A 27,341-nucleotide genomic window follows, 5' to 3' on the forward strand; every position below is an offset into this window, starting at 1 on the left:
ATACATACTGCTTTCTATTAGTTAAATAGGATTTTAAAATTTTTAAAGTTTCACCTGTAATACCATAAAATTCAAGTTTTTTGAATAAAATATCAAAAGGTACAGAGTCAAAAGCTTTTGTAAGATCAAATAAAGTTAATGAAACAGTTTCTTTATTTTCAAATGCATTTAAAGATTTATTAATTACTTCTAAGACAGCTGCAGTTGTTGATTTACCCTCTCGAAATCCAAACTGTGAATTTGTCAATAAATTATTATTTTCAAAATATTCATTCATTTGTTTATGCATGAGACATTCAAAAATTTTGGAAAAGATTGGCACTATTGAAATAGGGCGATAATTACTAGGAAGATTTTTATCACCTTTTTTATATACTGGAATAATTTTAGAAATTTTGAGAAGGTCAGAGAAATAACCAATTTTCAAACATTTACTAATACAAAAAGCCAGAGGCTCACTTATAAAATGAATTATTTGTTTGATGCTATAATTTGAAAACCAGTAATGATCCATAGCTTTTGAATTTGAGAAATTAGCTACAACATTGTTAACCTCTTGCCATGATACCTCCCTCCATTGGAAATGTAATTGTCCTATAGGGGGAGTCCCCAGCAACTCATGCGCAGGTGTGTTGGTGAGAGGGATTTCATTTTCTAGCTCATTAACACATTCAATAAAATAGTTATTGAGATTGTCAGCATCCAAAACCTCCGACTTAGTTGATGTAGGAGAATATTCATGCGATATAACTTCCCAAGCAGCCTTGCACCTGTTGGGGGCCTTATCAATATATCTTTCAAAAGCTTGCTTTTTGGCTAATTTTATTTCACGATTGTAGGCCTTTTTACAATCAATATAGGTTCTATAGGCATTTTCCAAATTATTTGATTTATGTTTGAGTAAGCTCTTATAAACAGAAAAACAAAGAAGCATTTTTTCCCTAAGTTTCCTTAACTTTTCATTATACCAATTAAGTTTTCCTTTCTTATGTCTATTGTTTTGTTTGCACTTAACTAATGGGGAACTAAAATGCCACAAAGATACTAATCTCTTAAAAAATTCATCAAATAGTAATTGCTCATTTATTTTGCCCATTTTATAGTCCATTATCATTTCCCATTTCTCTTGTACCAATTGATCAACAAAGTGTTTAATATTACTTTCATTTTGCCTTCGTATTATTTGTTTTGTTCCTTCTTTTGAGTTGTTACATTGTTTTATAGTTTTCTGTAAAAAATCTAATATTAAAGGTTCATGGTCTGCAAAACAACCTCCTACTGTATTTATGTTATATAAATCTGATGAAAAGTTTACAATTATATTATCTATGCATGATTTTCCTCTTGTAGGTTTTTTATTTGTACAAACTAAATTTAGACTTCGTAACAGATTGGCAAATTCAATAGATGTCTTCTTTTCCATTTTTATCATTTCTATGTTAAAATCACCTGCAATGGCTACAAATTTAAATGACTTTAACAGCTTTTTCACAGCAAGCTCAAAATTTTCCAGAAACAAACCAATATCACCACTAGGGGATCTGTAAACACTTAAAACTATAAGATCATAATCAATTATTTTAATACAGCTAAATTCACAATGAAGCTCAATGCAAAATAAGCTAACATCTATTTTGGTGAAGGTTAACCCTTCTCTTAAAAATATTCCTACCCCACCATTTTTTATACTTTTCCTACACATGATATCTGCAGCAATAAAATCTTTAGGAACAAAGAATTCAACTTCCCGCTCCTCTAACCAATGTTCAGACAGACAAATTACATGCACTTGCTCTATGGCACAAAAGTGTTCTAATTCTAACATTTTGTTCCTAATAGACTGGATATTAACCTGTAAAATTTTTAAGTATTCTTGATTTTCATTGTTATTTGTTTTAGCATTATTATTTACAGTAAAATCAAAATCATCCATAATTGCAGCTACCGGTAATATGTTATTTATTTTGTTATTTCTAAAAAAACTTCATCGATTTGTTTACCTAACATAGTACTATTTACAGTGGTATTTTCTACATTAATTTGACATTTAGATTTACAGATTTCCTTAATATTTACACTTGGGCTGATCACAGCAACCCCCGCACACACACCATTACTCTGCTTTAGTGTCTCACTGTAAGTGAGAACACCCGGAGACACTCTCACTTTATCACTGAGTGCAGACTCCAGCAGTGCAGGACCGGAGACAGTAGGGTGCAGCTCAGTAGTTGGTGATGTAAAGTTTGCAGTGTCTATGTTGGTTAGATCAGTAGAATTTACAAGAGATTCAGAAGACATGGTGTCATGTTGGGAAAGATCTCTTGAGGAATGGTCTCCCCTGTTGCCAGAATCATCAACACAAACAGCTTCGGTACCATTTGAGAAGGTTTCTTGAATGTTGGAAATATGAGACTGTCTTGGGACACCGAAGGATTGTTTTAGCATCTTGACAAATTCAACATATGAAAGGCCATTTCTTAGTTTTCTAGTTGACATTTCCTCATAAACTATGACATTTACGCTAGCACCGGTAGACCTTTGAAATTTTTTTATGTTGTCAATAAAAATGGAGGGTGGAATCAAGTCCCTGACACATCCCATTGGCGAACAATATAATGTTTTTAATCCTTTTTTTCTAAAATCCTGTATCAACTGTTGAAAAGCAAGCTGGTAGTCAAATATTGATGGCTTCTCGTAAAACTTGTTTTTAGTAGCTAGTCCATAAACAAAAACACCCTTATATGATTTTTGACATGTTAAATGTGAGTTGATGCGGTCCGAAAGCAGAGGTTTCCCAAAGTTATGTTTGAAGCTTCTTGCGACACCAGCACTCATACACCTCTCACTCGAGAGGTCACGTGAAATACAGTGAGCAAAAGCGGTTTGCTTGTCACCTCCAGCTTGTCTTATTACCTGATTCATGTGGGATTCAATAACTTTTATTTGAAGTTCATTGGAATTTGGTTGCAGACTGTCTAAAAATTCAATTATTGAAAAGGCCAGCTTTATTTTCCCTTTAGTGTTCAGATGCATACCATGCCTAGAAAAATGTTTCCGTTCGAAATTATCAAAATCAATCAAGTGTACTTGGTTAATTCCAACAACCAATTCCCTAATATAATTATTAACCAAGGCAATCTCACAGTGTACCGGATCATTTGGACTCACATCAAAACGAGGAGGGACAGTAGTGATACAAACTGGCCTTGCCTTGCTTAGTGCTTTAAGTTCACTTTCCATATTTTGGTATATTTCCTGAGGTTTCTTTTTTGATAAATTGTTAGTCCCAGCTAAGAGTATGAGAGGTGAATTTGGAGATTTGGATGCTAGATTGTAAATTTGATGCATGGTCCCACCAGGCTTAACTATTCCGCTAATCATCACTTTCCCTTTGCTACATGCGCCAACAATTTCCGGGAGTCCCCTTCCTTGACTGTCAGCATATAGTTCTGCCTTTACTTCCATTCTTGAGGATTTTATTTCTTTAGTTAAGTGAGCTTTAGTACTATTTTTGTTAGGCTTTGTTTTTGTTGGTGTAATACCCTGAGTTTCATTACCAAAATCCCTGGATACTTCATTTTCCGTATACAGCAGTCCATATTTGTTTGATGTACTGATGGTAAATTCTTCAGTGCTTTTAATTGAATTTCATTAAAATTTGGTATAACCTACAACACTCAAACAAGTACAAAAACCAGCTCAGACTATGAAAGCTAGGATTTTATGGGGTAAACCAAATAATGTCTTGTAGGCTAGAGCTAAACAAAAATTTACTACCATAAAGTGTTGTACAAGAATCAAGAGATTTATTATTCCCATTGACCTTTCTTTGTACAAAGGCATAGACATAGCATAGTCAAAACACATACAAAACATTCCAAATTAACAAATAAAATACAAACTAGTGTCCCTGTTGCTCGAAATCGAGCAATTGCTAAGTATTACTGGCGTTATTTTAAAACGAATAACAGGAATAATTTTTGATGACTTTAAAAGATTCGACTCAAAGATTATGGAATACTCAAGATGTACATACCAGATTGATATAATGAACATTTCTTTTAAATATCTTATAATTTTTCAAAAGCTGATTTTTTCAATGATTTCTACAAATAGCCTTACTTATAGCCGCATTAAGTTGTCCATAATAACGATTATAAATATAAAAAAAACACATTGTTTCTATTTCTTCTCCTTGGTGGTGTTCTAGGCTGACTTTTTTTATGTTTCCATAGTTTGCAAATCGGCTCTTTCAATGATTACTAAGAAATGCAGCACAGTGTTAATTCAGGTTTCTTTTTAGTATATCAATTTATCCAGGCTCTCCCGTTTTTTTCCATTGCAATATTTACGCCACCCCAAATTCAAATAGTAACTATTTCATTTCAACCAAGTAAGTAAATGTTTGTAGCAAACTACAGTAACTGTTAACTTAGCAAACTTATTGACTGTGTTTACAATTAATTAACATGTGTTCTTCTTCTCACTTTTAATTTCTGACAACAGCTGGAGTTTCATAACAATATTTGTTTCCCATGTTAATCTTATGGAGAAATACAAAACTTTAAAGGGCCCCAGGGCCTCACACTCTAATTATTTCCCTAAAAAGAAAGTTTCCTGCACAACTTCACGTTACGCTCTTTCCAATGACACCAAAGAAAATGTAAATCGGTTCAGTAGTTTCGGAGGAGTAACTGTCACAAAAAACCTGCTTGCGTATTAAATAAGTATATATATATATAGATTTTAGAAAATACTTAGTTAATTAACATATGACATGTCTAGAGAATATGGATCATGTAGATACACATCAAAATTCAATATCAACTTTTATTTAAAAAAATTCATGGATGCCATAGATCACTACAAGTATAGTCCACTCCAATCATAAAATGCTGAACACAGATTATATTGACAACTTAGTGATTGAGCGTGGAACTACGTTTCCTGAGGTCCCGGGTTCAAATCCCACCAAATCACCAATGGATTTTATCCAAGTGATAATGCCGCAACCCCTAGGTCTAGCATGAAGTAATGCCAAAAATAATCCCAGGATCGTGCCTAGCGTTCTTAAGCAAAAAAGCACTAGCATTTTTTATTTTTTTGTATGGGAACAGTTTAATTCCTGGTCTTATTACTTTTTTTAACATCGGCCTTTTATAAAATAGAATTATTAATTCATAACCCAAATGACGAATGGCATCCAGATCCAGTATCAATCAAAGTTGGGATCAAGCCAGCAATCTTCAGATTTGAAGGCGAGCACTGCTGTAGCCTCTAATAATAATGGAGGGGTTTATAGTTCCTACTCCATCCCACTCATCGTAATTCATTTTTTGGTTAAAATATACCCAGGAGAGTTCCCACCTCAAATAGTAATACATATGATTGTGGGAGAATAATTGACAAAACATACTCTTTAACAATCCAATAAAATCTTTATTAATGGTTTCTACTCCAACTTGAAGAATACAAATCAAAAAACAAGTCAACTGGAGTATAACTGCAACTGGAGTACATAGCATCACAGGTGTTTGTTTGGTTGGCTTCCAGAATTATATCCTTTTGATTTTGATTGTGGCTGTGAATTCAAAGAAACATTTTTTAGTTTTACAATGAAAGAATAAAAAAAACAAGTATTAACTGATTATACTGAATATTGAAATTTGAAAATAATGTGTTAGTTTCTCTACAGCATAAATAAACCAATTGGCAGTGGCGTAATGAATGACTGAAAAAAAATGGACTCAGTAAATTTCGGACTTCTTTACAGAAAAATTCAAATATTTAAGATTCATATTTATTAAAATAAAGAATCGCTATTCTATTCAAAACAACTTTCCAACCTTAAAGCAAAAGCACTGTATTGCCTTGAGTTAGCCGAATATTTATTTAATTCAACATATATTCATCGTTTCAACTTCCAAGTATTAAAAAAGTATTCTAATATAGTTCATGTTCAATGTATGTAACTATTGTTGATTTTTTACAATAAAATTATGACTATCAAAGGGTTTTAATGCTACAACGACTTTCAGTACAATACAAACCCCATTAGTTGATGAACATTTAAATACATACAACAAAAAATTGAACTGATTATTCACTTGTTTCATTCAGTAAAGGGCAAAGAAAGAGTGTTTTCTGTGAACTTAATTATTATCTGTATTATAAACCTATTATGTAAGCCACTAATAAAAAATAATTGGATAAATACCCAAATATAATATTGAGCAGTTGGTGAGGAAGATCGTGGTGACCAATAGGAGATTCTTTCATCTGGCAAAAACTTTTTTGGAGACATGCTCTTCCATCCAAACCATTTCTATGAAAAAAATTATCAATGTAATATGGTAACTGGTTAACCACGACTTTAAGCATACAAATTTGCACTGAGAGACATCTCATAGCACCCACTGATCAGTACAACACTTCATTAGACTCACCATATAATGGACACAGTAGGCATACTCTAAAATGTACGGTTAACTGCATACTGCAAAATAAACTTATTTTTATGACTGATTTTATCTATTTTATTCTTCTCAAGGTGATCAGCTGATTGTCAAGCTGGATGACTAGAGTTTTACTGTATGAAGAAATCCATACAGTTATCTATATTCGGACGGTAGACGTACATTAAGCTGCTATTCCAGACTGCAACTTAATATACACATACCGTCCGCCGCGCAGTCAATTTGTGGCCACACATGTTTTTGTAAATAAAGTATTTAAGTGTTGTTTCATCTCGTGATGTATTTATAGACTTTATGACAACCTCTTCAAAGTGATATTTATGTTCTTTCATCGCCTGAAGATGGCCCCACAGCTGGGCTGAAACCGGTTGCCGCTCATTGGTGACATGATCACATTGACGGATTAAAGGTATTTTAACCTTTAGATTACTATTTTTTCCTTCAGTAGGTAAAGAACTATAGTTCGGCCGCTTAGAATACAATCTGCGCAAAATTTTTAGCGCATGTAGGGGAGGTAATGGCGAGGAGAGTATGTTCCCCCTCTCCGCCAAATGGCCGTTTTCAGTGTTTTCACACTGCACGACATGACACCGACACGGCGCCGCCCTGGTGTCGTGGGAGTTGGAGTCCTGTGATACCAAATGGAACTGCTTAGGCAATGATATAATAACATTTCATAATTCTCAAATATTGATGCGATTTAGGCTATGTACAATATTTTTTGCAGGACCTATTTTTCTCAAGTTATGAAGAACGTAATTGTTTACATTTTGATCAGCTGTATAATTTAATTGCTGTTAATATTTATAAAAGGTTGGGGGTGGGGTGGCAGCGGAGTGGGGAAAGAGCCATAGTCTGACCCACTCCCACAGCTCGGTATCTCTCTCTCGCACCAATGCTATGAGGAGGACGCTTTCTAAGCGGCCGACCAATATACATTCCTATCTTTGTGATCCAAATTGTCGCATACAAGAATTGTACATTTTTTAAAATGTCTATTATCAACTAGCGACTTACAAGGTAAGCATGCTCTCGATCAGAGAGTAGAAGGTGAGATGGATGTCATCAGTGGAGCGTCTTCTCCGGTAGTCAGTGCGCCAAGGGTACCAGGTGCTGATGTTGGTTGGTAGGTTTATGTTGAACATGATACCTAGGTTAGTAGTCAACATCCTTCCTTTAACTTCTCCTGGAGTGATTACTGCAAAGGCGAGCTACTTAAACAGAAATTGTTCATCTTGAGAAATCAAAATAAGACTAGCAATTTAATTTATTAAGTATGTTATGGTACTCTGGACCACAGGTTTAAACAGTGGGTAAGTGGTCAGCTTATCCATGAACTACTGAATAGGAATATTTTTTTCCCCACCACCTTAATTTTAAATGTTTTTTGTGAGAAAATGGTCCTAACCTTGTTCGTGTTGCTATCTAAGTCAGTCTTGTTTAGATAGCATTATTAACTGAAAGCCCAATGAAAAAAGGCATCTGGGTCCAAAAAAAGTGTTGCATCTTTTTTACAGTTCACATTAACTGCTGGTCGATTGTCTTTAGTGCCTTTAAAGACAACTGCGAAGTATTTAATGTATTTGTTGTTGAAATAATGGCTCAGTGGCCATAGTTCTTTGAGATAATTAATTGCACTTGATGGTTTTGTATGAGGATTAAACATCTTGTTAAACTCACCTGCATTATACTCTCAGGTGGATACATCAACTGTCTTTTGTTTCTATCAGACCCATTGCATGACCCCAACAGGGCCAAAGATGAAACAATAAATGTCAACCTGCAAGACAAAGGAGCTATTGTAGTTATAGTCCTTAAATAAATAATCAGACAATTACTGTAAAAATCTTTAATTGTACTGTACATGATTTCAATGCAGAAAAATAATTGCAGTCCATGTTTTTTGTTTTTTTTTTTTTGTCAACGCAGTGTACAAATGGATCGAAATCTTTAATTGTATACAGTTTATTTGTTGATATATATATACCGTATTGAAAGGAGTTGTAAGTTTCTTAGTACATACCAGTTAATTTAACCTAGTTGAATACTAATGAGATAATTTAGTGATTTTGCTAAATTAATTTTCCAAATTATTCAAAAGAATAAATATATTCAAAGAAAAATGGATATTTCCACCCAAAACTCAAACTCGAAAATGCTGATGAAAACAACACATTCTCTATACTTTGCACACATCATTGAAAATATAAAGAAGGCTACAATTACCATACCTGTTCATTGGTGCTCGTTTGCAGCAAGTCCCGCTGATGTATGCCCAACCACTTAGCTCCAACCATTGAATGTACTAAGTGGTGTTAAACTTTGAACAATTAGTGTTTTTTAATCATGCCTCGACAAGGCAGCTAATGGTGTTTAGGATTGTCACTTAATTATTATAGTAGTAAAATAATTATTATCATAATCTTTGTTGCAGTATCTGCTTTCAAACAGACGAATAATACTCTTCTTAGTCTTGTAGATTAATTTCTTTATGTTGTAAAACTGAAGAGTGACGAGTTGCAAGCTGGTTTCCCTCCAACTATCATAGTACTATCAACAACTAAAAGAGGGAATATAATTTTGATAGTAATCCTTTCAAAGATTTGCATTGTCCTAACTAACAACAAACCAACAACTTTTGTGCAAAATTTACAAATATCAATATTTTTTATGCATATAACTTTTTTTATCATTTAATTGCATAAACAGTGTAATTTCAGTTTGAACCCCTGTTCTCTTTGATCTTTTGTTTATAAAGGGCTGCAAAGAAGAATAACAATTAGACCATGAGTGTAAGATGTTTAGCACCTTCTTAAACCAGATCATTGACCTGGCAGACACCATGCAATTCACCTGGCTACAGTTACTGTGAGTATTGGTTATTTTTTATTATAATTTAGACACTGCATTTTTGTATTTTAGATTTTGTACTAAGAAATTCTTATAAATGAATGAATGCAACATTTTTGTGCAATATAGTACTAGAAACATATATATGGAAATACCCTAAACGCACACACCTGCAGACTAAGCAAATTTCTATTTACTTGGTTGGATTTCCACTAAAATACGGTATTCCCAATTACAAAATTATTCTATGTAATCCAAAAGAATAACATAGGAAATTAAATTTAACGTTTTTCAGAATTTTGACTGTGACCATTAAGGTGTACAACAAAAACAATACTTTAACACATAATCACCGATTTGTTTTTTTAACCTCTACATAATAGTTTAGGAAGATTTGCAAAACTTTTTCCCAAAAATGGGAAAGGTAAATTTTAACCACGTAAAACCCCCCATAAAACCCTGTTCCCATAGTCCTCATGCTGGTTCATGAACATGTTAGAAAAAAATCCAAGTTCACACGTTTTTAAGGAATTTAATCAAAATCGAGATGATTTTTGCTCAAGTTATCAAATAATAATGGACACTAGTTATTTGTGCAACTATTGAGAAAAGTGAGCAATTGACTCACTCAAGAGAAATCCTTACTCACGAGCCGTAGGCGAGTGAGGAATGGTTTCTCGAGTGAGGCAATTGTACTTTGAACTCGAGTACTTTGATTGTACTTTGAGTTGCACATTATACTTTTCCTACAGTTACCATAAAACAAATAAATTGGTGAAGAAACATAACCTATTTTTAAACAGAACTGAACTTTTAATATAACATGAACGTGAAGTGACAAATACAACAGTACAACAGCTGACCAGCTGATTTACAGCCAGTGCTGCCAACGTATTTTGCGCGCATACGACGTTGCCTGCATGTTACGCGCTCACTATTTCGTGCATTCACGTTGCAAATCTGGAGTGAGACAAAGTAATTAGAGTGAGACAATGTTAACATTGTCTCACTGATGAGCGAATTGGCCACTTTGCTTTCTCAAATCAGTGAGAGGACATGTACATTGTTAGGTAACTGTAGGAAAATGTATATACCATGATACCTACCGGTATTAGCTAATTCTCCAAAGCATTTATACCCCACTCAGCAACTTTACCCTTTACTGTTTTGTTTATAAAAAGTACCTGGAGACCGAGCTTTGCTCGGGGAAAATCATTAGCTCTTTCTGAAAGCAGTCTTAGTATTGGAGATACATAAATCCATTCCCAAACTCCACACGGCTCGCCTTTACTACGTCCTACACCATTTCCTACGTCATGGACCTGTTTCCCTCCATTTCCATAGCACTTTAGGATTGTAGATACCTTAATCTAATCGTTATTAACAGTTCCCACACTCCGGACAGCTCGCCTTGCCTACTTCCTTCACCACTTCCAACATCGCGAACCTGTTTCCTCCCTTCCCATAGCATTTCAGAATTGCAGACACCTTAATCTAATCGTCATAAACAGTTCCCACACTCCGGACAGCTCGCCTTGACTATTTCCATCACCACTTCCTACGTTACGGACCTGTTTCCCTCCCTTCCCATAGCATTTTAGGATTGCCTATACCCTTATCTAATCGTCATAAACAGTTCCCACACTCCGGACAGCTCGCCTTGACTACTTCCTTCACCACTTCCTACGTCGCGGACCTGTTTTCCTCCCTTCCCATAGCATTTTAGGATTGCAGATACCTTAATCTAATCGTCATAAACAGTTCCCACACTCCGGACTACTCGCCTTGACTACTTCCTTCACCACTTCCTACCTCGCGGACCTGTTTCCTCCCTTTCCATAGCATTTTAGGATTACAAATACCTTAATCTAATCATCATAAACAGTTCCCACGCTCCAGACAGCTCACCTTGTCTACTTCCTTCACCACTTCCTACGTCACGGACCTGTTTCCCTCCCTTCCCATAGCATTTTAGGATTGCCCATACCCTTATCTAATCGTCATAAACAGTTCCCACACTCCGGACAGCTCGCATTGACTATTTCCTTCACCACTACCTACGTCACGGACCTGTTTCCCTCCCTTCCCATAGCATTTTAGGATTGCCCATACCCTTATCTAATCGTCATAAACAGTTCCCACACTCCGGACAGCTCGCATTGACTATTTCCTTCACCACTACCTACGTCACGGACCTGTTTCCCTCCCTTCCCATAGCATTTTAGGATTGCCCATACCCTTATCTAATCGTCATAAACAGTTCCCACACTCCGGACAGCTCGCCTTGACTATTTCCTTCACCACTTCCTACGTCACGGACCTGTTTCCCTCCCTTCCCATAGCATTTTAGGATTGCCCATAACCTTATCTAATCGTCATAAACAGTTCCCACACTCCGGACAGCTCGCCTTGACTACTTCCTTCACCACTTCCAACGTCGCGGACCTGTTTTCCTCCCTTCCCATAGCATTTTAGGATTGCAGATACCTTAATCTAATCGTCATAAACAGTTCCCACACTCCGGACTACTCGCCTTGACTACTTCCTTCACCACTTCCTACGTCGTGGACCTGTTTTCCTCCCTTCCCATAGCATTTTAGGATTGCAGATACCTTAATCTAATCGTCATAAACAGTTCCCACACTCCGGACAGCTCGCCTTGACTATTTCCTTCACCACTTCCTACGTCACGGACCTGTTTCCCTCCCTTCCCATAGCATTTTAGGATTGCCCATACCCTTATCTAATCGTCATAAACAGTTCCCACACTCCGGACAGCTCGCCTTGACTATTTCCTTCACCACTTCCTACGTCACGGACCTGTTTCCCTCCCTTCCCATAGCATTTTAGGATTGCCCATACCCTTATCTAATCGTCATAAACAGTTCCCACACTCCGGACTACTCGCCTTGACTACTTCCTTCACCACTTCCTACGTCGTGGACCTGTTTTCCTCCCTTCCCATAGCATTTTAGGATTGCAGATACCTTAATCTAATCGTCATAAACAGTTCCCACACTCCGGACAGCTCGCCTTGACTATTTCCTTCACCACTTCCTACGTCACGGACCTGTTTCCCTCCCTTCCCATAGCATTTTAGGATTGCCCATACCCTTATCTAATCGTCATAAACAGTTCCCACACTCCGGACAGCTCGCCTTGACTATTTCCTTCACCACTTCCTACGTCACGGACCTGTTTCCCTCCCTTCCCATAGCATTTTAGGATTGCCCATACCCTTATCTAATCGTCATAAACAGTTCCCACACTCCGGACAGCTCGCCTTGACTATTTCCTTCACCACTTCCTACGTCACGGACCTGTTTCCCTCCCTTCCCATAGCATTTTAGGATTGCCCATACCCTTATCTAATCGTCATAAACAGTTCCCACACTCCGGACAGCTCGCCTTGACTACTTCCTTCACCACTTCCTACGTCGCGGACCTGTTTTCCTTCCTTCCCATAGCATTTTAGGATTGCAGATACCTTAATCTAATCGTCATAAACAGATCCCAGACTTCGCACTGCTACCCTTGACTACAAAGTATAGAGTAATCTTCAGTATAATCTTTGCTAAATATTAACAAGTGATGTTTTTCCTTTTGTACTGTATTTGTAATTTGCTAGTATACTGTGGGTAGTTGGCTTATTATGAACACATGCTACAACTTCAAGTCTTTTGTTTACTTTTTCCTTGTTATTTAATTCAGCCAACATGGTCACCTAGCAACCCATAAGACTAATGTTAAAAAAATGTGATTTTCAGTTTCATTTTTCTACGTAATTAGATTTTTGTTGGCAGTTCTAACTGCAGTAAACTCGTTTTTAGGCCAGAAATAACCTATTTACAACATTTGAAGAAAATCGTCGGAGCCGTTTTCGAGATCTTTTTTGCAAGCAAGCAAGCAAGCAAGCATACATACATACATACAAGCAAACATTTGGACAAACTCTGTCCAAATTGAAAGCACAGATATAGAGAGTTGTAGGTTAGTTGATTTTCACCCAGCTGATCCTCTGCCTGAACACATCGGTAATGAGCAGCATCTTGCGGGTGAGGAAACTGTAGCTGAAGAAGCTCAACATTCCTTAAAAAGGAGTTTGGGTGAAGAAGAGACAGTGACGAGTTCCTCCGATCACCAAGATGATGCAAAGAGAATCAGGCTAGAGGAAAGATAATGTGTTTTAGTTCATTAGTGTGTACAGCTGCATAGTCGTGTAATATATATTTATAAATATATAATTAGATCATTGTATAGTAAACTTAAGAATATCAATCTATTCTGAAAGATTTAATTTTTATATTTTGGACTGATCATACATCTTTATTCACATCTGAAATGTATATACCATGAATCAAATAATTATATTCTTGGCTATTTATAATCACAATCACAAGTGATATAATTATTTATAGTTTTTAAGTTATTACTTTTGGCCTTTTGGGTATGTCCTTTAATTTATTGATAAAATATGTGAGTACCAAGACCTATCCTATTTTAGTTTTGTGTTATTATTGAATGAGTCATAGAAAATACCAAATTGCAGGATCCAGATTTACAAAAATTACTATTCAAAACTAATGAGAGTTTGTAACTTTATTTTTTTACTGTTTATTGTAACAGAAAACTATGTGTACTAATGTATTAATTCATGGAGGGTGCATTTCGTTATAAGGTTAATTATGTATATAACTTATAATTTTTTTCTGAACTTTACATACCTTGCACCAACCAAACAATAGAATAATTTTGTGTAGTTTTGTTTTAGTAAATTCATACACTTTCAAATTATTGAATCATGTTTTGTAAAAAATTCCTTTTAGGTAAATAATTGGGATATCTATGATCATAAATATTGTGTTGGTTTTGATTGATAGTAATGGCCAACTATTAGTTTCTTATGAAAATATTGTGTAGGGTGTGTATGTATATATACATATTTTTTAAGCAACAATGTTCATCTGTAATTTATTTAATCATGTCTGAACAAATGTTTTCAGACTTCTTTTTGGAGCTAGTTAAAAAAAGCGAGAACCCAAAAGAAAGTTTTTTTGTTAAATTAAGATTAATAATGACCTCTTTTTTGTAATGTGAACTAAAAGACATTTTATTTGTGCAATGGTAATTATCTGAACTATTAAAAAAAAAACCCTCACCCCCAACATGTTTTGCAATTTGATTAATTATTTTTTTTTAGCATATCTGTGTTGAGTTTTTTTGTCAGTTTAAAAATGCTTTTGAGTAAAATAAGAATATTTAAACAAATTTAATTATTTTAAAAGCTTTAAAAGTTATGCGTCAAAATTTGATGAAATTTTTTTGTGCACGATATTTTTGATACCATGTTTAATGTATATTGTCAGATCAGATTTGGAATTATATTTTTTTTGTTGATTGTGAATATTTTAAAAGTGTTATACTGTATATCATAGATTAGGCTACTGTAAGGATTTTCTAACTGTATTCCAGAGTTTTTGTTTATTTTGCTTGATGGCAGTCTGTTGAAGTAAATTGTATAATTAAGGAAAATGAGTTTTTATCCAATACCTTTTTTAGTGAATTTCCCATACAGGAAATGAGCTATTATCGTAGGTCTCATGGTAAGACTTAAGCCTGAAACCGATTTACTTTTTTGTTTATAGGTCCCTAGAAGCCATTCATATTCATATATGAGGCCGTTGATAAAGTGAAAATAATTGAATTTCATTAAAATTTGGTATAACCTACAACACTCAAACAAGTACAAAAACCAGCTCAGACTATGAAAGCAGGATTTTATGGGGTAAACCAAATAATGTCTTGTAGGCTAGAGCTAAACAAAAATGTAGTACCATAAAGTGTTGTACAAGAATCAAGAGATTTATTATTGCCATTGACCTTTCTTTGTACAAAGGCATAGACATAGCCTAGTCAAAACACATACAAAACATTCCAAATTAACAAATAAAATACAAACTAGTGTCCCTGTTGCTTGAAATCTAGCAATTGCTAAGCATTACTGGCGTTCTTTTAAAACGAATAACAGTAATAATTTTTTATGACTTTAAAAGATTTGACTCAAAGATTATGGAATACTCAAGATGTACATACCAGATCGATATAATAAACATTTCTTTTAAATATCTTATCATTTTTCAAAAGCTGATTTTTTTAGTGATTTCTACAAATAGCCTTACTCATAGCCGCATTAAGTTGTCCATAATAACGATTATAAATATTAATAAAAAACACATTGTTTCTATTTCTTCTCCTTGGTGGTGTTCTAGGCTATGACTTTTTTTATGTTTCCATAGTTTGCAAATCGGCTCTTTCAATGATTACTAAGAAATGCAGCACAGTGTTAATTCAGGTTTCTTTTTAGTATATCAATTTATCCAGGCTCTCCCGTTTTTTTCCATTGCAACATTTACGCCACCCCAAATTCAAATGGTAACTATTTCATTTCAACCAAGTAAGTAAATGTTTGTAGCAAACTACAGTAACTGTTAACTTAGCAAACTTATTGACTGTGTTTACAATTAACATGTGTTCTTCTTCTCACTTTTAATTTCTGACAACAGCTGGAGTTTCATAACAATATTTGTTTCCCATGTTAATCTTATGGAGAAATACAAAACTTTAAAGGGCCCCAGGGCCTCACACTCTAATTATTTCCCTAAAAAGAAAGTTTCCTGCACGACTTCACGTTACGCTCTTTCCAATGACACCAAGAACATGTAAATCGGTTCAGTAGTTTCGGAGGAGTAATTGTTACAAAAAACCTGCTTGCTTATTAAATAAGTTATAGATTTTAGAAAATACTTAGTTAATTAACATATGACATGTCTAGAGAATATGGATCATGTGGATACACATCAAAATTCAATATCAACTTTTATTTTAAAAAAATTCATGGATGCCATAGATCACTACAAGTATAGTCCACTCCAATCATAAAATGCTGAACACAGATTATATTGACAACTTAGTGATTCAGCGTGGAACTACGTTCCCTGAGGTCCCGGGTTCAAATCACCAATGGGTTTTATCCAAGTGAAATGCCGCAACCCCTAGGTCTAGCATGAAGTAATGCCAAAAATAATCCCAGGATCGTGCCTAGTGTTCTTAAGCAAGAAAGCACTAGCATTTTTTTATTTTTTTGTATGGGAACAGTTTAATTCCTGGTCTTATTACTTTTTTTAACATCAGCCTTTTTATAAAATAGAATTATTAATTGATAACACAAATGACGAATGGCATCCGGATCCAATATCAATCAAAGTTGGGATCAAACCGGCAATCTTCAGATTTAAAGGCGAGCACTGCTGTAGCCTCTGACAATAATGGAGGGATTTATAGTTCCTACTCGTCGTAATTCATTTTTGGGTTAAAATATGCCCAGGAGAGCTCCCACCTCAATTAGTAGTAATAATTATGACTAGTAAACACGTTACTCGAAATCGAGCAATTGCAAAGAAGTAAAGTAGTTATTTAAAAACAAATAAAAGTAATCATAATTTCCGATGAGTTTAAAAGACGTTTAATTGAAAAATAAATAACAGCAATTAAATTATACAGCTGATCAAAATGTAAACAATCATGTTCTTCATAAGGATAACATGGGAACTTTAACAGCCACTGGGGCAGAGCCCAAGGGACTTTTTCAAAAACGTAAGGTCAGTTTGCAAATCTACGTGACACGCTCTTTCCAATGAGACGTCAATGGATAAAATCGGTTAAGAAATGGCAAGTTCAACCGACAAAGTTTCATGTAGCGTATTAATTATATAGTTTGTGGGAGAATAATTGACAAAACAATCTTTAACAATCCAATAAAATCTTTATTAATGGTTTCTACTCCAACTTGAAGAATACAAATCAAAAAACAAGTCAACTGGAGTATAACTGCAACTGGAGTACATAGCATCACAGGTGTTTGTTTGGTTGGCTTCCAGAATTATATCCTTTTGATTTTGATTGTGACTGTGAATTCAAAGAAACATTTTTTAGTTTTACAATGAAAGAATTAAAAATAACAAGAATTAACTGATTATAATGGATATTGAAATTTGAAAATATTGTGTTACTTTCTCTACAGCATCTATGAACCAATTGGCAGTGTGGTAATGAATGACTGAAATAAAAAAAATGGACTCGGTAAGTTTGCTGTTTGGTCCAATATTACAAAATCCTGGACTTGAATTAGTGAAGGGCTTCTTTACAGAAAAATTCAAATATTTTAAGATTCATATTTATTAAAATAAAGAATCGCTATTCTATTCGAAACAACATTCCAACCTTACAGCAAAAGCACTGTATTGCCTTGAGTTAGCCGAATAGTTATTTAATTCAACATATACATTCATCGTTTCAACTTCCAAGCATTAAAGTAAAGTATTCTAATATAGTTCATGTTCAAAGAATGTATCTATTGTTGATTTGTTACAATAAAATTATAACTATCAAAGGGTTTCAATCCTACAACGACTTCCAGTACAATTCAAACCCCTTTAGTTGATGAACATTTTTATACATACACCAGTTAAAATTGAACTGTTTAAGTTATTTACCGTACTCGAAATATCACAAAAAAATACTTCAACACAAAAAAGTTTGTTCATCGTTGCATGTAAAATTCAGTAAACAAATGGCACAACAAAAAAAGTGAACTGTTTCCTATGAACTTAATTATTATCTGTATTATAAACTTATTATATAAGCCACTAATGAATAATAATTGGAGAAATACCCAAAAATAATATTGAGCAGTTGGTGAGGAAGATCATGGTGACCAATAGGAGATTCTTTCATCTGGCAAAAACTTTTTTGGAGACATGCTCTTCCGTCCAAACCATTTCTATGAAAAAATTTATCAATGTAATATAGTAATTGTTAACCACACTTATGCTGACTTTAAGCATAGAAATTTGCACTAGCGAGACAACTCATAGCGCCCACTGATCACTGATCAGTACAACACTTCATTAGACTCACCATATAATGGACACAGTAGGCATACTCTAAAATGTACGGTTTACTGCATACTGCAAAATAAACTTATTTTTATGACTGATTTTATCCATTTTATTCTTCTCAAGGTGATCAGCTGATTGTCAAGCCGGATGACTAGAGTTTTACTGTATGAAGAAATCCATACAGTTATCTATATTCGGACGGTACACGTACATTAAGTTGCTACTCCAGACTGCAACTTAATGTACGCGTACCGTCTGCCGCGCAGTCAATTTGTGGCCACACGTTTTTTTGTAAATAAGTATTTAAGTGTTGTTTCTTGTGATGTATTTATAGACTTTATGACGACCTCTTCAGAGTGCAGGACCTATTTTTCTCAAGTTATGAAGAACGTAATTGTTTACATTTTGATCAGCTGTATAATTTAATTGCTGTTAATATTTATAAAAGGTTGGGGGTGGGTTGGCAGCGGAGTGGGGGAAGAGCCATAATCTGTCTCACTCCCACAGCTCGGTATCTCTCTCTCGCACCAATGCTACGAGGAGGACGCTTTCTAAGCGGCCGACCTATACATTGCTATCTTTGTGATCCAAATTGTTGCATACAAGAATTGTACATTTTAAAAATGTTTATTATCAACTAGCGTTAACTTACAAGTTAAGCATGCTCTCGATCAGAGAGTAGAAGGTGAGATGGATGTCATCAGTGGAGCGTCTTCTCCGGTAGTCAGTGCGCCAAGGGTACCAGGTGCTGATGTTGGTTGGTAGGTTTATGTTGAACATGATACCTAGGTTAGTAGTCAACATCCTTCCTTTAACTTCTCCTGGAGTGATCACCGCGAAGGCGAGCTACTTAAACAGAAATTGTTCATCTTGAGAAATCAAAATGAGACTAGCAATTTAATTTATTAAGTATGTTATGGTACTCTGGAACACAGGTTTAAACAGTGGGTAAGTGGCCAGCTTATCCATGAACTACTGAATAGGAATATTTTTTTCCCCACCACCATCATTTTAAATGTTTTTTTGTGAGAAAATGGTCCTAACCTTGGTCATGTTGCTATAAGTCAGTCTTGTTTAGATAGCATTATTAACTGATAGCCCAATGGAAAAAGTCATCTGGGTCCAAAAACAGTTTTGCATCTTTTTTTACAGTTTGCATTAACTGCTGGTCGATTGTCTTTAGTGCCTTTAAAGACAACTGCAAAGTATCCTTATATATAATACGTGAAGGCGATTTCTACGAAACACTACTCCTCCGTTAATAATGGATGGATTTTTACAAACGATGTGTCAAAATTAAGTATTTTTTGTGTAGACACCCCCTTTCACAAATTCCTGTAATAAAAGTCCTCGGGCTTTGCCCCACAGGCCATCAAAATCCCAATGTATTTCTTATGAAGTAAAGATTCTGTTTACGTAAACAGACGAATTATTTGTGTTAATTACAGCTGTTCATAGTAAACACATGATACACACAATAGCTTTCGTATTCAGAGTGAGTTTGTTTTCAGTTTTGATAACTGGAGTGGATTGATTGATTACATCATCTTTGAGTTGGCTCTTTTAAGTAGTCGGAAATCACGACTGTTATTAGTTTTGAACGCCTGTCGCCTGTAATACTTTACAATTGCTCGAATTCGAGCAACATATGCACTAGTTTAATGTATTTGTTGTTGAAATAATGGCTCAGTGGCCATATTTCTTTGAGATAAATAATTGCACGTGATGTTTTTGTATGAAAAGTCAAGAATTAAACATGTTGTTACTCACCTGCATTATACTCTCAGGTGGATACATCAACTGTCTTTTGTTTCTATCGGACCCATTGCATGACCCCAACAGGACCAAAGATGAAACAATAAATGTCAACCTGCAAGACAAAGGAGCTATTTTAGTTTTAGTCCTTAAATAAATAATCAGACAATTAGTGTAAAGATCTTTAATTGTACTGTACATGATTTCAATGCAGAAAAATAATTGCAGTCCATGTTTTTTTTTTGTCAAGTGTACAAATGGATCGAAATCTTTAATTGTATCCAATATTGTATACAGTTTATTTATTTTTATTTTTGAAAATAGTCGTAACTTTCTTAGGAAATATTAATTAATTTAACTTAAGTGAATACTAATGAGATAATTAAGTAATTTTGGTAAATTAATTTTTGCTACAATCACCCGACAAAGTGGGCTTTCTTGCTCAGATTATGGTACAGAAAGCCTTACTTTGGCGCACACCAGTATTCCAACCAAACAACACAAAACGACAGCGTGCTTTTATTGTGCACGTAATCCGTGAATGCTTGAAAATAAGTTTGCAACACTTAAAGATATTACGACTACGATCAGCTGGAGCAGCGTTTCATATTTCGTTCAATGTTTGGATTTAACCTAACCAAATTCCATTCCATTTAACATAAATGTAGGGAATGTTTAGAAGATTTAAAAGTGAGAAAAATATAAAGATTTAAGAGTAGCCTACATAACAAAATCTCCAATGTAAATATAAAAAAGGTTACAATACAGTACCTGTTCATTGGTGTTCGTTTGCAGCAAGTCCCGCTGATGTATGCCCAACCACTTAGCTCCAACCATTGAATGTACTAAGTGGTGTTAAACTTTTAACAATTAGTTCTTTTTTAATCATGCCTCTACAAGGTAGCTAATGGTGTTTCGGATTATCACTTAATTATTATAATTGTAAAATAATTATTATCATAATCTTTGATGCAGTATCTGCTTTCAGACAGACAAATAATACTCTTCTTTAGTCTTGTAGATTAATTTCTTTATGTTGTTAAACTGAAGAGTAACTAGTTTCAAGCTGGTTTCCCTCCAACTATCATAGTACTATCAAAAACTAAAAGAGAGAATATAATATTGATAGTATTCCTTTCAAAGATTTGCATTGTCCTAACTGACAACAAACCTACAACTTTGTGCACAATTTACACATATCAATATTTTAGGCGTATAATCTTTTGTTGGTAATCATTCGATTGCATCATCGGTGTAATTTCAGTTTGAAAACCTGTTATCTTTGATGTATTTTGTTTATAAAGGGCTAGAATAACAATAAGTTAGAGGTACTAATTAGACCATGAGTGTAAGATGTTTAGCACCTTCATAAACTGGATCATTGACCTGGCAGACACCATGCAATTCACCTGGCTACAGTTACTGTGAGTATTGGTTAGGTTTATTATATTTTAGACACTGCATTTTTGTATTTTAGATTTTGTACTAAGAAATTCTTATAAATGAATGAATGCAACATTTTTGTGCAATATAGTACTAGAAAAATATATGGAAATACCCTAAACGCAGCACACCTGCAGACTAAGCAAATTTATATTTACTTGGTTGGATTTCCACTAAAATACGGTATTCCCAGTTATAATTATCCTATGTAATCCATAAGAATAACATAGGAATTTAAATTTAATGTTTTTCAGAATTTTGACTGTGACCATTAAGGTGTACAAAAAAAACAATACTTTAATACACATAATCACCGATTTGTTTTTTTAACCTCTACATAATAGTTTAGGAAGAATTGCAAAACTTTTTCCCAAAAATGGGAAAATTTTAACCACGTAAAACCCCCCATAAAACCCTTCCCATAGTCCTCATGCTGGTTCATGAACGTGTTAGAAAAAAATCCAAGTTCACACGTTTTTAAGGAATTTAATCAAAATCGAGATGATTTTTGCTCAAGTTATCAAATAATAATGGACACATGTATATACCATGATACCTACCGGTATTAGCTAATTCTCCAAAGCATTTATATCACACTCAGCAACTTTACACTTTACTGTTTTGTTTATCAAAATTTTACTTGCTACAAGAAAAAAATTGCAAAACTATTTTCTAGCCATTTATATAAGCCTATATCTGCTGATTCCTTATTTGATAAATGAACGATATTAGTTAGTTCATTTGAGCTGTAAGTTAATTGTCACAGGTTTTGTTGCTCTGCTGCCGTTGCAATATCACTGGAAGACCAATTTACAAAACTGTCTCGCCAGAAGAGGTATCTGACAATACCTTATGGAAGTGCTATTGGAGTAAGTAAATTCTATGGACAAATTAGCGATAGATTGGTGGAACTACGGTTTAATATAATATTATAAACTTTTATTGAAGGCAAGTGCTATTTATATGTTGTAAATTTTCACACACAATTTTAAATAAATGGTCTGCTAGAAACTAAAATGTAGACAAAGATTCCGAGAGTAAATTATTAGTATTAAAAAAGTACTGGGAAACAATTCAGGCCAACCAATGAAAGAGACATGGGCAGATAAATCATAGTTGGAAAAATGTTCAATTTTACAAAAATCCAGTGTGGCTGGAATCCTAAACTGAGATGGGGTGGTCATGTTATTGGAAGAGATAACTACAATGTTTAATTTAGCTCTTAAATATGCTCAAGTTAATAGTATATAGGCCTATATGTTAGTTAATAAAATATAAAATATTTCGGGGGGGTGGGGTTATATATACCTCCCACCCACCCCACCTTGGGACCGCCACTGAAAACCAGGAAGGACCAGTTAAAAAAAAGACATGATGAAGCTGAAGCATGGAGCACATAATAAATTGCTGGAGACAATACATGTAAATAAAATATCTGTAAGTTATGTCAATATTGGGTGAAGGTGTTCAAAAACTGAATTATCAACAAATAATATTGACAGATGATTTTGGCCTTTGCTGTTCCTCTGGATCTACCAGCCAGTCAAGACGTGCTGATGTCGTGGAACATGGAGGGAAACTACAATCTGCCAGACCAGCTGTACTACTTTGGCACACCTCCGCCTCTCCCAGACCTCAACCAGGACCCTGACCTACCAGACCCTGTACGCCGTAGTCTCCGGGACGTCTCACGCCACTCAGCCTATCAGCTACTCACTAGGCGAATAGCTGGGTGAGATAGAGTTTACACATTGGTCTTGCACATCTGATGTTGCCTCTTTTTATATAAGCAGGTTATGTAATGAACCAGTATATACATAGCCAGTGTATATGGACCAGTTATAGCAGTTGAATGAACTGTTTATTGAGTGTAGTCTATTTTTGCTTATAGTTTTTGTTACTGAAGTTTATATTAATTATGTGTCATAAAAAATTCTATTAAAAAAACAACTGTTATAGTTCGGCCGCTTAGAAAACGACCTCCTCTAGCATTGGTTTAGCATTAGCGCGCAGGTCGTTTTCTAAGCGGCCGAACTATAGTTGACTTTCTTATGGCAGTTTATGTCCTCTTCTCACTGATTATTTAACAGAGCTTTTTTCTTAATGTCATTCATTTCCTTGACTAATTTTTCACAACTAAAGTTATAAGTTCTTCTTTTAGTCATCCACTAAAATATGTTCAGTTTATCCCAACATTCATCTACATCTTGGGATATGGGTTATTCTTCTAGTACCGGTAATGACTCAAATCTATTTCCTTAGTTTAAATAAATTGGAAATTCTGTACAAAATCCTTATTTTATCAAATTATATAAAGAGTAAGCTATTAGGTCTCATGTAGCCCAGGTCTCACCTGGGACACGGGACCAATTTTATTTTTATTTTTATGCCCCCAGAATCTTCTAATTCTTCGTTGGAACATAAAATTGTTATCACAGATACCGGTACGTTTTTTTTATTTTTCTTTTAATCTTACATAGATTTAATACATACATTTAATCTTACACTATCTTTCATTCACAGCCTCAAATTCAACTAGACTATCTACAATCTTTTTTATTGATGACAAAAACCTCACTCCGTCTCTACCACTAGTATAACATGAAATTTCCAGCATTGATGATTCCATTAAATGGCCGCCTAATTTCGTACAGGGCTACCTTATCTTTTGCACTTTTCCAGTTTTCTGCTAACGACCCCACAGCACTTGGCGAATGTCCCAGCTTCCAAATCTCAAGTCCTTATGACACAGCTTAGGTCGTTGTCCAATGTGATCCATCTAGTCCAAGTCATCCGTACGTAACCAGGGTTTTTTTTACAAGGGAGGGTGGTTAGCCCTTCGCCTCAACCCCCAATATGAATGGAGGACCTCACCTACTTCTGGTCAGCGGGTCCAACGGATCTAGCCGGGAGGACTGACAAGCAGATCCACTGACCTTCCCCCTATCCGCCACCCAGGGGACGCTCCGTATACGCTGAAGTAGGAAAGCGCACGGATACTTTATTACTTGATACATAAAATACTAACACTAAGTACAAAAGATACTTAATACTAAATATATGTCATACTTAATACTAACAAGTTGGTTCACTCATACTCTCATCTTCATTTCATCTTCTTCAGGCCTCTTCCTTTTCCTGTCCCCACTCGTCTTCAATCGCCTCTCAGTGTTGTTACAGAACTCTTCAGTTTCCCACAGTTCAATCTCCTCATCCATAGTTAGTTGCAATTATCTCCTCCATGTCATCATGTTTCTCAAACGTTTTTCTATGGCAAATCCTTAGGCACATTGCTCTAAACAATCCTTTCAACTACGGTATGTGGATTCTTTTTGTTTTAATAAAGCAATACAACATCTTTCTGTAGTTCTTCCAATTCCCCCAGAGTTGCTACTTGGTTGCTTACTATTGGCGATCCTCTGCTAGTAGCAATAGTGACAAGAACAGAAGAATTCTGCCAAATTTTCACGGTGTTTCATCTTCCAGCAGAACTGCTCTACTTTCTTCAACAAAGCAAATACACTTGACTTTCTGAATCCTTTTATTCTTCCTCAAAATAATTTTGGCAGGAGGAAAAATTTCATCTTACAATTTCATTGTGTCAGTGATAGAATTAAATAAATTGTTTCTATGGAAACATAATTATTTACTGTCAATATGCTGTTGTTCAAGAACTTTAGACCTTTTACAATGCATGCAAAGTTTCCAAAAGTGGAGAATGGGATGGTACCCATTGGGTTACTTCATTATCTGGATAGCCTTTTTTATTAGTATTTATTTTTGTTTAAGCTATTTGTAGGGTAGTATTTATTATGTAATTCATTTGTTTATTTATAACCTTTATTTTATTAGAGATAGTATAATCTTCTAAATATATAATAATAGATAGAGATTTACTTGTAACTTGATGCAGTCTTTGGTAATCAGTATTTATTCACAATTACCTCTTGATGTTTTCTCATGTGTTTGAACTTTGCATAGGTTTGGCTTAGATGGGGAAGCTTGTCTGTTAAGGGCAATCTGTGAAGTCAGTCAGACTTCCTTGCACCACAATGGTTTAATGGGACAACTTCTTCATATAATTTTCAGGTCAGTACCTAATTTTAAATATAACAAAAAAGCACTAAAAACTCACCAAGTGTGTAAAATTAAACAATCTTAGACCAGCTAAGATTATGAGTATCAAAGATTAACGTTTCTGAGAAACACTTTTAAAAGAATCCTTTTCAATTATTGTAGAATAAAAAAGAAAGCAGTTGACTAAAAAAATATATTCATTTGTAGAGTAATTTTCCTAATGACATGAATATTAATAACATTGATTTATATCAAGAACAAATGCCTGATCATCTCAAATCAAAAATCAAATCAAACCATATATGCTATGAAGTGGAACAGAACACATTATTATGTCCCCACAGTGTTTACACTGTGCTCACAACATATACCCATGTTAAGACCACAAGCATCAAACTTAAAGTAGTATCGTCATTTCCAAAATCGATCGTACTTTAAATTGTTGTGAAACGCAAATAATTTTAATTTAATATTAGGCTATATCGAATTTCCAAGTAGTAGGGCAATTAATATTTAGTTTGAAAAAAAAAATACTCAAGTGTTTTATAAAAAAGTACACCCAAAAGATCAATATCTGAGAATTTGGTTGGGCCCACAACTCAGTTGTCAAATGTAATAATGTTCTAGATCTATTAGGCCTTACCCTGGTCTTATTGTGAGAACAACTGTAAATACTTCTCTAATTTTGTTCAAGCCCATCACTTAGCAAGAGGGAAGCACTCTGTTCGTCCTACATGGAAGCCGAAGATAGGGGAGCGAAGGGTGAAGACTGCCAGCAACTCTACCCCTCATGTCCAGCCAGCTTTGTGGAGCAATTTACCTCTGAAAACTGACAAAAACCAAATGAAAATACTTTGTATTATTTTTATTTTTATTTTTATTTTACATACCAACGGACAAACTCCACAATACACAAATTTTACCAGCCATATTTTTACAAATTATTATTGTTAGACATGTTTTCATGGACTGTCATTTAGTATCATATAAATTCATCACCCTTGAAGGACAAATAAAGAGAGAGATGTTTACAGTATGTCTCTTAACGATTGAGTGTCTTACTCTGTCTTCCCTTAATAATTTGTTTTATAAATTACTAAAATTATTACAAACAAAATCATGGCCACAGTATTGAAAGGTACCTTAATAACCCTCAGTATTTTTTTAGGGAAGTAATATGTAAAGGATTTTTCTGAGTTCAGGAAAAAAGAATTTCTATTCAATGATTATGTATAATTTATATATAATTACCTATGTAAGTTATTCACATTACACAGATGTATGGAGCTGTGAGCTATGTAAGCTCAAGCAAAGCTCAATAATTTTTCTAGGGGGGTCAGCGAGAGTTTTGTTAAGAAATATTCCACTCCTATCCAGGGCACTGAAAGTGCCTGTCGCGCCAAATATTTCCACTGGGGTAGTGGAAATATTCCCCTTGCCTCCTCCCGAGTTTGAATGGCTGGGTAATTCCATGGTGGCCATGCCTGTGCACTGTGCAACGCTCTTCCAGTGTGCGTGATAATTAGGTATTGTATTGTTGAGAGGCGGACTCAGGGTCCCAACACGTCAGCGGAAGCTTATTGTGCTTGCTCCACTTACCGCTAAACTAGGCAAGCTAATGCCTGTGGCCTTGACTAGGTCCAGATGCCCAATAGCGTCTGGTTCATCACCTAGATGCTTTTAACCAAACACATCCGTTCTCTTAGCACCAAGTTTGTAACAATCCAGAACGATGTGTTTTGTAGTCTCATCAGACTGGTTGCAAAATTGACACTCCTGGTTG

At 34.8% G+C, this 27,341-nt stretch overlaps 2 protein-coding genes across 2 annotated transcripts; one reads left to right on the forward strand and one right to left on the reverse strand.

Annotated features, from left to right (window-relative positions):
- Positions 1-1,532: 1,532 nt before the first annotated feature.
- On the reverse strand, positions 1,533-20,875 carry LOC129003505 (uncharacterized). The gene is made up of 10 exons (XM_054431801.1): positions 20,805-20,875; positions 20,054-20,153; positions 18,936-19,129; positions 18,058-18,165; positions 8,157-8,256; positions 7,494-7,687; positions 6,218-6,325; positions 5,519-5,581; positions 2,077-2,416; positions 1,533-1,541 (listed from the first exon to the last, which is right to left on the reverse strand). The coding sequence occupies exons 1-10, from the start codon at positions 20,873-20,875 to the stop codon at positions 1,533-1,535; spliced, it is 1,287 nt and encodes a 428-aa protein (XP_054287776.1).
- A 516-nt stretch (positions 20,876-21,391) lies between these two features.
- LOC129003506 (uncharacterized) lies at positions 21,392-26,396 on the forward strand. The gene is made up of 5 exons (XM_054431802.1): positions 21,392-21,462; positions 22,248-22,350; positions 22,984-23,213; positions 25,463-25,570; positions 26,253-26,396. Exons 1-5 carry the CDS (start codon positions 21,392-21,394, stop codon positions 26,389-26,391), a joined length of 651 nt encoding a protein of 216 aa, XP_054287777.1. The 3' UTR covers positions 26,392-26,396.
- The last annotated feature ends 945 nt before the right edge of the window (positions 26,397-27,341 follow it).

This window comes from Macrosteles quadrilineatus, unplaced genomic scaffold (assembly GCF_028750875.1).
Source record: "Macrosteles quadrilineatus isolate MER2022 unplaced genomic scaffold, UCM_ALF_1.0 Scaffold_9__3_contigs__length_116548681, whole genome shotgun sequence".
NCBI lineage: Eukaryota > Metazoa > Arthropoda > Insecta > Hemiptera > Cicadellidae > Macrosteles > Macrosteles quadrilineatus.

Coding starts and splice junctions, on each gene's coding strand:
- LOC129003505 (XM_054431801.1), bottom strand. CDS start 20,875: ATGGTTGGAGCTAAGTGGTTGGGCATACATCAGCGGGACTTGCTGCAA. Junction 20,154..20,804: donor AACACCAATGAACAGGTACT/GTATTGTAACCT, acceptor TTTGTCTTGCAG/GTTGACATTTATTGTTTCAT. Junction 7,688..8,156: donor CACCTGAGAGTATAATGCAG/GTGAGTTTAACA, acceptor CTGTTTAAGTAG/CTCGCCTTTGCAGTAATCAC.
- LOC129003506 (XM_054431802.1), top strand. CDS start 21,392: ATGTTTAGCACCTTCATAAACTGGATCATTGACCTGGCAGACACCATG. Junction 23,214..25,462: donor CTCACTAGGCGAATAGCTGG/GTGAGATAGAGT, acceptor AACTTTGCATAG/GTTTGGCTTAGATGGGGAAG. Junction 25,571..26,252: donor CTTCTTCATATAATTTTCAG/GTCAGTACCTAA, acceptor ATTTTGTTCAAG/CCCATCACTTAGCAAGAGGG.